The 13365-nt window shown below is 42.0% G+C and overlaps 1 protein-coding gene across 2 annotated transcripts in view; it reads right to left on the reverse strand.

The window, feature by feature from the left end:
• Positions 1–13365, reverse strand: part of ADGRA1 (adhesion G protein-coupled receptor A1) — a 1158413-nt gene that overhangs the window by 991089 nt on the left and 153959 nt on the right. The window contains exons 1-2 of one of the 2 annotated variants that reach the window (XM_029609976.1): positions 10699–11041; positions 7509–7580 (exon numbers count right to left, since the gene is read on the reverse strand). In XM_029609976.1, coding sequence (XP_029465836.1) covers positions 7509–7580; positions 10699–10925 — 299 coding nt within the window. In that variant the 5' untranslated portion in view covers positions 10926–11041. Of the gene's footprint in view, positions 1–7508; positions 7581–10698; positions 11042–13365 lie in introns of those variants that run through there. The other variant, XM_029609977.1, reaches the window with a different exon arrangement.

Here is a 13365-nt window from a genome sequence, read left to right on the forward strand (position 1 = left end):
TTTGTTTTATGAAGAATGGCAATGTTTCCATTTTTACACTGTTGCACTGCATACAGAGCTGGCTTCTTGTGGATTCCAGTACAGTTTTTGTCTGCATTCTATTTGTACTTTATGGTCTCTTTATTCTGTATTTGGTGAGGGTCTGTGTGTTTTGCATGTATGACCAAGATGAGGTATTCCACTACTGTGTAATTTCTGTGCAGGGGTCTATAGTAGCCTGGCTTGTTCTTTTTTCTAACATTGGTATATGAGTGTTTAGGGCCTGGTGTAATATTTGCAGTATTGCTTTTCATAGGCAGGGTTGTTACTATTTTGAGTGCTGATGGTTGGAGCTGTTTTGGTATGGGATGTTAACTATATTGTAACTTGTAATTCAGTTTACTCATGGCTTTCTGAGAGCCATGCTCACACCTAACACACTTTACAATAGGCCTAAAACCATACTGAGTTCCAAATGTTTTTTTTTGCAAGGTTTTCTGGTTGGCACCACAACAGTGCATATAAATATAATGTATATGTTATACTGTGATGTTTTTACGTGATGGTACTTTGTCCTGTTTTATGTAAAATCTGTTATTATAAATGCATAATTTTTAATTGTGTATGGGGATAGCCGAGGGCTGGGGGCAGGAGTTGTGCGCAAGGTTGTAAGGTCCACTTAGGGCACCTAATACCCTTGCACCAGCCCTGAGGCTGGGAGGTAGGAGGCTGGTGGTAGGGGTTCTGCCAGCTTCCTAAAATATATTTAGCACTCTGTCTACCACTCCTCTGGGAATCCTGACCCCACATCCTCCCTTTGCCTAGCATTTCAAATAGCCAAAAGGGCTATACGCCAAGGGGGATTCCTCCTTTTTTGCAGATTTGACCTGTGCTGGGCTATGCCAGGGAGGGGGAAGAGCACTCTCTTTCCTTGCCTCAGGCAGCAGATTATCTTGCACCATCCATGGGATAAACACCAAGGATCTCTAAGGAAGCGATGAGACTTATAATGCTAAATTAATTGGATGGATGGACAGACTGGATAGGCCATACGGTCTTTTTCTGATGTCATATGTCAATGTTTCTAAATCAGATCCTTTATTTGTAATATGATGAATAAATAGAGTATGTTGGGAGCAAACATATCCTTAAGAGATGTGAATTCATTTTGAAATGGCATGAAAAAAATGCAACAAAACAAGCTGTTTTCTTATGTGTTATAAAACTAAACAAAAAATATGGACAAAATGAATTTTCATTTAATTTTGTTTCCCATCTTATGAGCACAATTTGCAAACTGTGCACTCTAAAATGCAAATAGTGAGCATAAAGGAGGTAATTTTCAAAGAGTTATTTGCATAAATATTAGTATATACTCATGTAAGTAGCCTCTGCTTGTGTAACTGCTATTTTGTAAACCTCGTAAGTACGCATGTACTTTTGCTTTCACGCGTACATATTTGCTCATAAAAAAGGGGCATTCCAGGGCAGGGGCAACTGTTACACAAATAAGTGGCTATTTTAAAAGAAACTTACACGCATACATTTGGCAATTTCATTGTCCAATTTTACACTTAATTATTTCCCGTAATTGATATTGCACACGTTTGTTGTGTAATATTGACTGGTGGGAGGTCTGGGTGAACTGGAGAGATCAGGCTGAAGAACCAGGAGGGTTTTGATGAATTGGAGAAGGACTGGACAAACTAATAGAGGAATCAGAAAACTGGTCATTTCAATTATGTACGCATGCTTTAAAATATGCCAACTTCCACACTTAAATTAAGTTTTAAGCAAGAAAGTCCTACTTTTTTTCAAATGTGAAATATATATATGTATATTTTGAAAACTGGAAGAAAAGTACTCATGTTTAATGCATTGAAATACTCATGTTCAATGCACTGCATGTATACGAGCGTATATGGGGCTTCACAGAGTTTTTGAACGTTACCCTCAAAATGAATCTTGTGTGCGCTATTTGCATTTTATGCACACAAAAAAAAAAACAGAACATGAAATGAAGTAACACAAAAACAAAAATTAAATTAAATGAAAAAAGTCTGCACCCCCTTGAAATGAAAAAAAAATAAAAATTGCCTGCCCCTAGAAAGAGGTAATACATGTTTTATCCAAAGGTTGCACTGTCCAGTGCAGTGACACTTCCTATCGCCTTCCATGAAGACAGAAGAATGCAGCCGGTCTGAAGGGAAAGTTTGTCAGAGCAAGTGGCAAAGAGGCCCAAGGCAAGAGAAAGAACAGGAAACTACAAATTCCAAGGGAAGTGTAGAATCGCGGGGTTTCTAAGAGAAGGGCAAATGGGACCCCAGGATCTGCTTTAAAAATGTCACACAGGGAAGAGAGGGGGAGAGGGCATGAGGAGGTTCCTCAGGAGGCAGCCATTACAGGATGAGGTAAGGCCTAAGAGGAGGACCTGCAAAACTCAGAGTGACATGAAAGAAATGCAGCCAGGGAAAGGAACCGGAGGCAGGGATTTAAATGCTGTGAACGGGAGAAACTTCAGACAATTCTAAAGGTTCGTGGAAGAGACAGGAGGTTTGTTTTGGTGTACCCTGCCAGAGCAGCGAAGCAGGGAATAGGGGAATATTTTAAGTTCCTATACTCAAGTTAGCAGCCTGAATGCCAGGAATACTGAACTGTATATGTGTAGCCGCAGCTCTGAAACTGCATGTGGGGGAGGGAAAATTTAAAAGCCCTTTTATGCTGAGACAGCAGCTGGGACCACAACATTGCTGAAAGTCTGGAACTCTGTGTCTGGCTACAGTGGCAAAATTACTTTTGGGAGAAAGGAAACTCAAATCCCCATAATGAGACAGCAATCAAACTGTGATGCACAAATTCTGATTCTGCAGAGTTGGCTTTTCTTGGGAGCTACTTTGGAGCAGCAGAGACTAGTTTGGGCAGAGCCGTAGCTAGCCTATGGCCGATATGGCCAAGGTCATAGGCACTATCCACTAGAGGTGACATTTCTCTCAAATTACTGGGAGATCTGCCTCACCTCCACACCATCCAATACTGCTTTGGGGCCTCGAGCTCAGCTATGTGCCGGGAGAAAATCTACTGTGCCTGCTGCTGTCCCACCTACCCTCAGAGCTGTCTCTGGGGGACAGCGGGCCAAACCGGGCAAAAACATCACCAATGCTCCTACCCTTCCTCTCTGTCTGATTCTGCAGTCAAGAGCAGAGAGCGACCTGCGGGCCGAAAACCGAAGCATCGGCCTCCCACTCCATCCCGGTAGTCAGAAACGTGGCCATGGAGCTGCAAGCAGCAGCATCCGCCTCCCACGCCCGGAGGTCAAGAAGAGCGGGGAGCAGCGTTGGCCTCCTCCACCTCCCAGCATTTAGGAATAGCGAATGCCTAAAGAAGAAACATTGGCTTTCCACAAACCCCCCTCTCTCCATCGGCAGTCAAGAGAAGCGCTGGCCGGGCTTCTGACTTTCTGCCTGTTCCAGACGCAAGCTGGAGAAAAGTCAACTTTTGGAAATTGATGGTGAGAGCGCGCCACGAGTGGTGACGGGAGGGGGAGGGGGAGGCGGCAGTGGACTCTGGCTGCACAGTGCAAAGTGCTGCTTTCAGGAACGGAGAGATGCAGGTCACTGTCTCCATAGAAGTGGGCAGGTCTCTAAAGCATCCCAGCACCACGAACCCCCCCTCCCTCCATGGGCTGTCAGAAGTGTGGGCCACGGAGAGAAGGGGAGAGCATGAACCAGTACATATGCATGTGTGTTTGAGCATGTGTGTAAGAGAGAGAGCAAAAATGTGTGCACGTGTGGGTGTATGATAGAGCATGTGAGAGAGAGAGAAAAGGGAGTGTGAATGAGCCTCTGTGTGTGTGATTGTGCATGTGAGAGACAGAGAATAAATGTGTGTGTGTGTGTGTGTCTGTGCTTGAGTATGTGAGAGAGATAATAAATGAGTGTGTGTGTATGATTGTGGATGTGAGAGATAGAGAATAAATGTGTGTGTGTCTGTGCTTGAGCATGTGAGAGAGAGATAATAAATGAGTGTGTGTGTATGATTCTGCATGCGAGAGACAGAGCAAATGAGTGTGTGCATGTATGATTGTACATGTGAGAGACAAAGAGCAAATGAGTGTGGTGTGTGATTGTCTATGTGAGAGACAAGAGAGTGAATGAACATTTGTACGTGAGACAGAGAGCAATTGAACGTGTGATTGTACATGTGACAGAATGAGCGTGTGATTGTCCATTTGAGGGAGAGTGAATGAGAGTGTGTGTGTGTGTGTGTGTATGATTAAGCATATGAGAGAGTGAACAAGCGGGTGTGTGTATGAGCATGTAGAAGAGCGAACAAGTGTTTATGTATATGATTGAACATGTGAGACAGAGCAAATTAGTGTGTGTGTATGATTGTGCATGTGAGACACAGAAAGCAAACAAGTGTGTGTGTGACTGTGCATGTGAGAGAAGAGAGTGAATGAACTTCTATGTATGATTGTGCATGTGAGAGAAGAGAACGAATGAGCGTGTGAGTGTGCATTTGACAGTGAATGAGCGTTGTGTGTATGATTAAGCATGTGAAAGAGTGAACAAGCATGTGTGTGTATGAGCATGTAAGAGCGAACGAGCGTCCATGTGTATGATTGAGTATGTGAGAGAGAGAATGAGTGTATGTGTGTATGTATATGACTGAGCATGTGAGAGTGCGAATGAGTATGTGTAGGTTAGAGAGCGAAGGGAGAAAGTTTGTATGCAACAACCCCCCTTCTCCCTGCTAATCCATAACAATATCAGAGCATCTGGAAATCAAAAGATTCCAGGGATAGAAAGTGGGGGATTTTTAAAATTATTCTTAGTATTAATTATTGGGAGTTATTTATTGTCTCTGCTGCTTTCAAATATTTTAATACCATTTGGAAAAGTTTTATATGATGTTGTCTTGAACTATTTGTTTTAGTAAGATTGTACTATTATGACTGATGTTTTATATTTTTTATTTTATTTGATGTTTTATGGGGACTGGTGATATTTCTGTTTTTCCCTTGTTGCACTGCATACAGTCTGACTTGTTGTGGTTTTCAGTTCATTTTTTCTTTGCATGTTTTTAATGAATGGTCTGTGTCAACTTTGGGAATGGACAGCTCTTGATATCTTCCATTTTGCACAATGCAGGAAGAAATGTGTTTCTGTTTCTCTTTTTCTTGTGTTGCATGGCATGCAGAGTCTGGCTTCTTGGTGTTTCCAGTTCAGTTTTTGAATGAAGGCTTATGGCACCAGGATCCCTGTGCTGATTCTGATTGAGCTGGAAGCCTAAAGGAGCAGGAGGAAACTGCTAGGCCAAAATGAAAATTAAAGCAGCCTACATTTAACAGAATCTCCCAGCTCGTGGTGTTTTATGTTGTGTTCAGGGTCAGGGTGCACTTTTTCACTTGGCCATAGGTGCCAAATGGCCTGACTATGACTCTGAGTTTGGGTCTGAAGATTATTACAGATGGAGGTTTATGTAGTCCCTAGCCACTATTGATGCCACCACTCACCTCCTTTTCCTCCCCACGTCCTATGAAGGTCAAATTTGCCCTAGGTTGAGAGCCCATGGTAGCATTTTGGCTGCCGAGCTCTCATGCAGTAGCCTCTACTGTGCAGTGAAAGCTGCGGACTCTGCTTTCTTCAGAGGGTTGCATAACTAAATATTTAATGGGGCAGGCAGCAACGGTGCCTTTTAAACAGGTGCACGGGTGCACATGTGCATGCGTTTGCTGGCTTGACCCAGGGATGCAGCTATTTTATAACATACACGCATATATGTGCACATGTTATAAAACAGGCCGCTTCTACTGCGTAAATAAGAGGATTTTCATAGACACGCGTGCCAACGCAATTACCAGTTTTCCCAGTTTGGTCCTAGTTCAACCAGACAAGGGATAGGACTTTCCATCCCTCTACTTTAATAGCCTCCCTTTTTCCCTGTTAGCCCTGATCTTTACAACCTCGCTGATCTGCCTCTAACTTTTTTCTTTTACTACTTACACACCATCCTTAGCAGAAGTAAATTTACACGACAGGAGACCCCGGCACGCGCCTGTGCATGTATGTATTTACACACAAATTTCAAGGTAAAATCTAGGAACGCCCAAGCCCCATGCAGACCACGCCCATACCCTGCCCCTTTTTCAGAACTTTTCACTTCTGCGCATAGCAGCAAGTACGCGCATACTTCGGAGGCTTTTAAAATCTGCTCGGCGCATGACAGCCCAACTTGTACACGTATCTCCCAATTTTGGCGCTCGCCGGGCTTTTAAAACTCACCTTAATTTGAGCAGCACTGCAGCCCAGATCCAACGTAACATTATGCAACCCTCAAATATTTGCAGACCTCTGAATTTTTACAGACCTAGTAAGCCTGTGCGGATATCCAGGCCTGTTCCTTCAGAATTCAGATATGTGGTCAATCTGTGGCTCCTACTGCAGAATGTTGGTTTTCCAAGTACTCATGCCAGAAAAAAAGACATTTCCTTGAACCTAGGGATGTGTATTCATTTTGAAACATGAAAAATGCAATAAAACGGGATGCTTCATGTCATGTTGTTTCAAAATGAAACAAAAAATTAAAAGCAATGTTTATATCATTTTATTTTCCATTCTAGCATGCTATTTGCATTTAGGGTCAGATTTTCAAAAGGCCCAGCAATGCGCTTAAAGCCCCGGGACGCATGTAAGTCCTGGGGCTTTACTAAAGGGGCGGTCTGGGGGCGGGGCCAGAGGCCTCAGACACAGTGGCCATTTTCCACTGTGTTGGAGGGTCGCGTGCCAGCAGGCTGTCGGCGCACGCAACCTGTGCCTGCCCGGAGGCAGGCGCAAAAGGTAAGACAAAGGTCAGGGGGGGTTAGATTAGGGCTGGGGGAAAGGTTAGGGGAAGGTATGGGAATGTTAGGGGGGAGGGAATGGGGGAAGGAAGCACGGCTCGGCGCACACAAGGTGCATCCCCTTGCGCGCGCTGCCCCCCAATTTTATAACTTGCGCGTGCCTGCATGCGCAAGTTATAAAATCAGGCATACATGTGTGCGAGCCGGGTAGCGCGCTCACATGTACGCCCGCTTGCTCCTTTTAAAATCTACCCCTTAGTGTGTAGTAAAATAAAAAAGCAAAATTAAATAAAAGTAAAAGTAAAAGTAAATAAAACAAAAAATGTGAAACTCCTTCCCTCAAAATGAGACATAATGAAATGAAAAAATCTATATGCACTCCCCTTCTTGTGCCTCTTAAAGATAAGCAGTGTTTGTCCAGTTTCTGCTTTTTGTTTATTTTAGTTTCTAAATTCTTACATTACTAGAGAATTATTTCCATTTTCTTAACTTTCTGGAATCCACCTTTCTTTTTCTTTTCTGTCAGAAAAGAAGCTTGACAAAAAAAAACAAAGAAACATTTTCCTGGCAGGTAAACTGCCATATACTGTTTGAATCCACATTTCCTACCCTTTCATGTATTTTGGTTACATTTTGATTATCAGAGATGTTTAGCATGAAAATTATTAAGGAATATTATTATACTCACAGTTTCTCCAGGAACATCAGGCCAAGAAAAGAGCCATTTTTTAACAGCAGGATTTTGTTATTACTCAGAATTCTGCAGAAAGCCAGAAAGGAGCATGGTCAACTTGACAGAGAATTATGAGAATTTTGCTGAATAAAAACATGTAATTTAAGAGCAAATGGCATGCAAAAACTATCGTTAAAAACTATACATAGAAAATGAAGGTAATTTTCAAGATTTATAGTAGCAAATAAAACACTGTTTCAATCATGCAGGACCAGAATGTTGCTGTTTCAACATGCAAATTAATATTTTCAACAAGAAAATATTTTTGAAAGCATGCATGGTGTTTTAGCATGAGATTTTATGTACTACTGTCAGATATCAATGGTAAAAAAAAAAAAAAAAAAAAAAGGTCAGCAGCCTTTGGTTTCAATTAATTTTCCAAGCATTTCAAGGCAATGTAGGTTTCCTTTATTATTATTTTTATTATTTTTACTGGATGACTGATTTTGACAAAATTTGATATTTGTTTTGTTTCTTTTCACCTTATTTCACCTACTGAAATATGCATTTTGACCTTTCCCATGCATGCATTTTTCTTTGAGATTAGCAGCTTGATAGGAAACATTTTTTTCCAATAAAAATCTGTCAAGAAGGGGATATAAAATAAACATTAACTAGGGAATGAAGAAAAGCTAGATGAATAACTTGAAAAGAAAAGTTAAAATCTTCAACTCTGAGTCAAAATACAGTGGAAAACAGATTTCAATTATTTTGATGTTTATCATATAGACTTGGATTGTAAAAGGTTGTCTAGGTCAGACTTCCTACTTCAAAATACACCCAAGTGTACAAACCTCTCAATTTGTCTAGCTGTTTTTAATAAAATGTTATCATCCAGAGTTTTCTTACATAAGAAGTTGCCATATTGGTCAGACCAAGGGTCCATCAAGCTAAGCACCCTGTTTCTACCAGTGGCCAATCATCTGGCAAGTACCCAAACATTAACGGGTGAATTTTAAAAGCCCTATGAGTGCCAAAACTCAGAGATACGTGTGTTTAATAGCCCAGTGTGCGCTGTACAGATTTTAAGAGGTGCACGGGTAAGCGCATATCTCCCAGTATGCGAGTAAAAATGTTTTCATAAATGAGGCGGGGCATGGGCGTTCCAGGAAATATGAATGAAACCAGCACTTAAGTATTTACAAACACCAGTACGCTTCAGGGTCCCTATCCTTGTAACTTTACTTCTGCTATGGACAGCGTGTAAGTCATGATCAAGAAAACCTAGGCTAGTCAGCAGGGAATTAAGGGTCTGGGCTAATATGATAAAAGGGAGGCAAGTCAGCTAGAGGGTTTAGGAAGTCCTCTCCTTTACTGGGGCAAACTGGGAATGAACTGGGGAAATGTAATTGCGTCAGCATGCGTATCTACTAAAATCACCCACACGTACGCGGTCGAGGCGGGCTTTGCCAGCCCATGCACGCATCAATGTAAAATCATGCACACATGTACGCGCGTATAGTCGATTTTATATATAAGCGCATGTGTTATAAAATCGCTGCATCCATCTGCGCGAGCTAGCAAACGCACGCACATGTGCTCCCAAGCATAGGTCTTAAAAGTCACCTTTTAATACTGTAGATCCCAAACATTAAATAGATCCCAGTTTGAGTTTACAGCTCAAACTGGAATCTTCATTCTCAATCGTTTGGGTATTTTCCACCCCTAGTTTATATTCCTTCTCAGTTTACTTGGGTCCAATCATTACAGTGACAGTCCTTGGTCAGGGACCAAGAATCTGGGCATCTCCCAGAACCCTGCAATCATGGCCCTAAATTCAGCCTTTAAATATCACCATTGTGCAATAACTTGGACACCCTCTTCCTTCCTTCCCCCTCCTCCTCATGGTCAGGGAAGAAAATTAAAAAAAACAAACAAAACAGGACAGTCCACACAGCAATGCTCACAAGGATCCCTTAATGCTGGAAATCAAGGCCAAAACAAACAAATACTTCCTGACTTATGGCTGCAAGTTGGGGAAAACTCCCAAAGTAGTAAAAAGGTACAGTTTCCTTTACCATAGAGAGACCCAGACCAGCTAAAACTCCTTCTGGTGCTACTTTCATCCAAAACTCACTGCAAACACTCAGGAGACGTTGGGTCAGCAACATTTCCTTGCAGGCTCCAATTTAAGCACAGCTGTGTAACCAGGCAGGGTTTTCTCACAGCCAATGGGAATCTGGCTGGGCCTAGCCCTGCCCATAGTACCTGGGTAGCTATCAGACCCTCACTTCCCCAATTCCTCATGAACCAGCAAACCTCTCCAGACAGGGTTCCCTGTCCCACACCACACAAGGTCAGGGGTTCAAAGTCCAGCAGTTTCTTACACCCACCCCCAGTAAGTTTGAGAAATGTTGATGACAGTTCTGGTATAGAAGGCAGACATTTCATCTTCCAACCCAAAATTAATACAGGTATCTCAGAGTTTAATTTAAGATTTATAGCCTGCCTTTCCAAGGGTTGCAATCTCATTCGCTGTGAAATGCCCTAAATAATAATTCATATCAAGCAGGTTGCAAAAAATAAAACTTTAACATAACCTAACTCTCCAGTAATCCCAGATTGCCAAGCGCAATCTAGATGCACTGAACTGGCACAATTTTTCGAAAATAAAATCCTCAATCTAATAGCCCCCCTGAATTCCCCAAACACAAGACCACCGTCACCCTTCTACTCTGACTCAAACCAGAAAGCAAACTTAAAAGCCTTCAAACCTACCACTTCACTTGAAATTGAATCCATTCTCAAAAAGATGAAGCCATCCTCACACCCAGCTGACTCTATTCCCTCAAAATTACTGCTCACCGTCCCAGAAACCATCTCTAAGCCTCTAGCAAAGATTATCAACTGCTCTCTAACACAAGGATCAGTACCTGATGTCCTGAAACTCGCAACTCTTAAACCTTTACTCAAGAAACCTAACTTGAACCCAACGGACGCAGCTAACTATCGCCCCATTGCTAACCTTCCTTTTGTCGCCAGACTCATGGAAAGAATTGTGAACAAACAACTGTCGGATTACCTAGAGGATCACAAGATTCTAGCTCCCGCCCAATTCGGTTTCCGCAAAGCTCTCAACACGGAATCTCTTCTCATCTCTCTAACGGACAAAATCCTCACAGGCCTCGATAAAAAGACCCCATACCTGCTAGCACTACTTGATATATCTGCAGCTTTCGACACGGTGAAGCACTCCATCCTCATCAACCGCCTCACAGACATTGGAATATCAGGAACAGCCTTGGAGTGGTTCAAGTCCTTCCTCAATAACAGGAAATACAAGGTCAGAATTAGCAACATAGACTCGCACCCTGTCAATGCCACTTTCGGAGTTCCCCAAGGATCTTCCCTATCCCCCACTTTATTCAACATTTACCTCCTCCCGCTCTGTCAGCTTCTCACAAAGCTAAAGGTTACTCATTTCATTTACGCAGATGACGTTCAGATCCTGATACCTGTCAAAGAATCAATCGCAAAAACGCTCACTTTTTGGAACAGCTGCCTACTGTCTATTACCACCCTCTTTACTAACCTTAATTTAGTACTCAACACATCTAAAACAGAACTACTACTCATCGATCAAGAGGACAACAATCATGCTCGGATGCTCCACAATCTCTCTTCACTACAAATATCTACTATCACAAATGTAAGAGATTTAGGAGTAACTATGACAATCGGCTGAATTTAAAAAAATTCGTCAACAACACAACAAAAGAATGCTTCCATAAATTACGCATTCTAAAAAATCTGAAACCCCTCCTTCACATGCAGGACTTCTGAACAGTTCTCCAAACCATCTTATTCTCAAAAATAGATTACTGCAATGCCCTCCTAATCGGCCTCCCAGCTATCACCACCAAACCATTGCAAATGCTACAAAATTCTGCAGCAAGAATATTAACCAACACCAGTAGAGGAGATCACATCACTCCCGTCCTTATGTATTTACATTGGCTCCCTATCAAATACAGAATTCAGTATAAAGTGTTAACCATAATCCACAAAACTATTCACTCTCTAACCTCCCTCGAACTATCCTTCCCTCTGCAACATCACTCAACCTCCAGACCAATGAGAACAACATACCTAGGTACCCTCTATGTTCCCCCCGCCAAGTCAGCTCTCAAAAAACGAGCATTCTCTATTGCTGGACCATTACAATGGAACAATCTGCCCTCGGAACTCCGAACAGAACCCTGCCTGCGGACGTTCAAAAAAAAAACTGAAGACCTGGCTCTTCTCAAGAGCATTCACTTAAAGTTCCTTACCTGACCCTACTTTACAGAACTTAGGTTCAAACGGGACTAACTGACCGAAATGTCCCCGTAACCTTTATAATGTACTCCCTGTGCTGACTATCATGTTTTTCCTTTTTTGATTTTCCCCATATTCCACTCGTCATGCTTGTTCAACTATAACCCTATTCGCATACAATTTTGTTAATTATGTTCATATAGTTTTGCTGTACAATCTTTTGTTAAATTAAGTTCATATTGTTTGATGTAATTTCCAAATGTTGGTTCACTGTAAACCGAACCGATATGTACTTGTACATGATCTTCGGTATAGAAAAGTATTTAAATAAATAAATAAATAAATAAATAAATAAATTTCAATAGAATCATAAAAGTTGTATAACAAACTGCAACATTTTTGAACAAGGAACCAAAGTAAAAAAGACATTATAGTTCCAAGTTAATAAAACAATAGCTGAACAAAATCTAACCTAGTATAACACTTGTTCCAATGTAAAATTTAAAATACTACATAGACTGCCAAAGAGGTAGAGATGTCCATTCCTTCCTGATCATTTTCGGTAGTACGTACATGTAAATTTTCATACAGATAGAATTGGATTAAAATGTGTGTAAGTACAACTTTCATAAATAAAGTTAAATTTTATGCATATAAAATGGCATTTGTTCTGAAAAAAGGAACAAATGCAATTTTGGAATAAATATAAGAAAATTTTCTTTGATCTGAAAATTAACCACAAAAGTTTTCTGCGCACATCCCTAATAAGAGGGTTATTTCCCAACCCCTAGGAGCAATGATTGTGTCTACTCAAAAAATGATTTTGAATATAAAACCAGAAAAAAGATTTATTAAGTCTGTGTAACTATTACGCACGTAACCCCGAAAACCCGCTCCTGCGCGCGCCGAGCCTATTTTGCATAGGCCCGGCAATGCACGCAAGCCCCAGGACACATGTAAGTCCCGGGACTTGAAAAAATGGGCGGGGAGTGGGCAGGGCGGTCCGGGGCGGGACATGGCCAGAGGCCTCTCCCACTGCCACTCGGCCAGCACGCGCAACCTACGCCTGCCCAGAGGCAGGCATAAATAAAAAAATAAAGGTGGGGGGGGGGGGAGATTTAGGTAGGGCTGAGGGGCGGGAAGGGAGGGGAAGGTGGGGGAGTGGAAGGAAAGTTCCCTCCGAGGCCGCTCCGATTTCGGAGCGGCCTCGGAGGGAACAGGGAAAGCCATCGGGGCACCTTGCGCGCGCTGACCCCGGATTTTATAACATGCACGCAGCTGCGCGCGCATGTTATAAAATTGAGCGTAGATTTGTGCGCTCCGGGTTGCGCGCACAAATCTACGCCCGCGCGTAGGTACGAATATCTGGCCCATTATGTAATAAGATACATACAACAACATGAATTGTTTTAGCTAACACAATCAGAAAAAAGCTTTAAAGAAGTTAGGTGCTTCTATAGTTTATCACTTCTATAGTGCTACTTGATATACGAAAACACATAAGAAACAGTCCCTTCTCAGAAGAGCATACAATTTAATCAAGAAAAACATATAG

Source organism: Rhinatrema bivittatum, chromosome 7, assembly GCF_901001135.1.
Source record: "Rhinatrema bivittatum chromosome 7, aRhiBiv1.1, whole genome shotgun sequence".
In the NCBI taxonomy this organism is placed as follows: Eukaryota; Metazoa; Chordata; class Amphibia; order Gymnophiona; family Rhinatrematidae; genus Rhinatrema; species Rhinatrema bivittatum.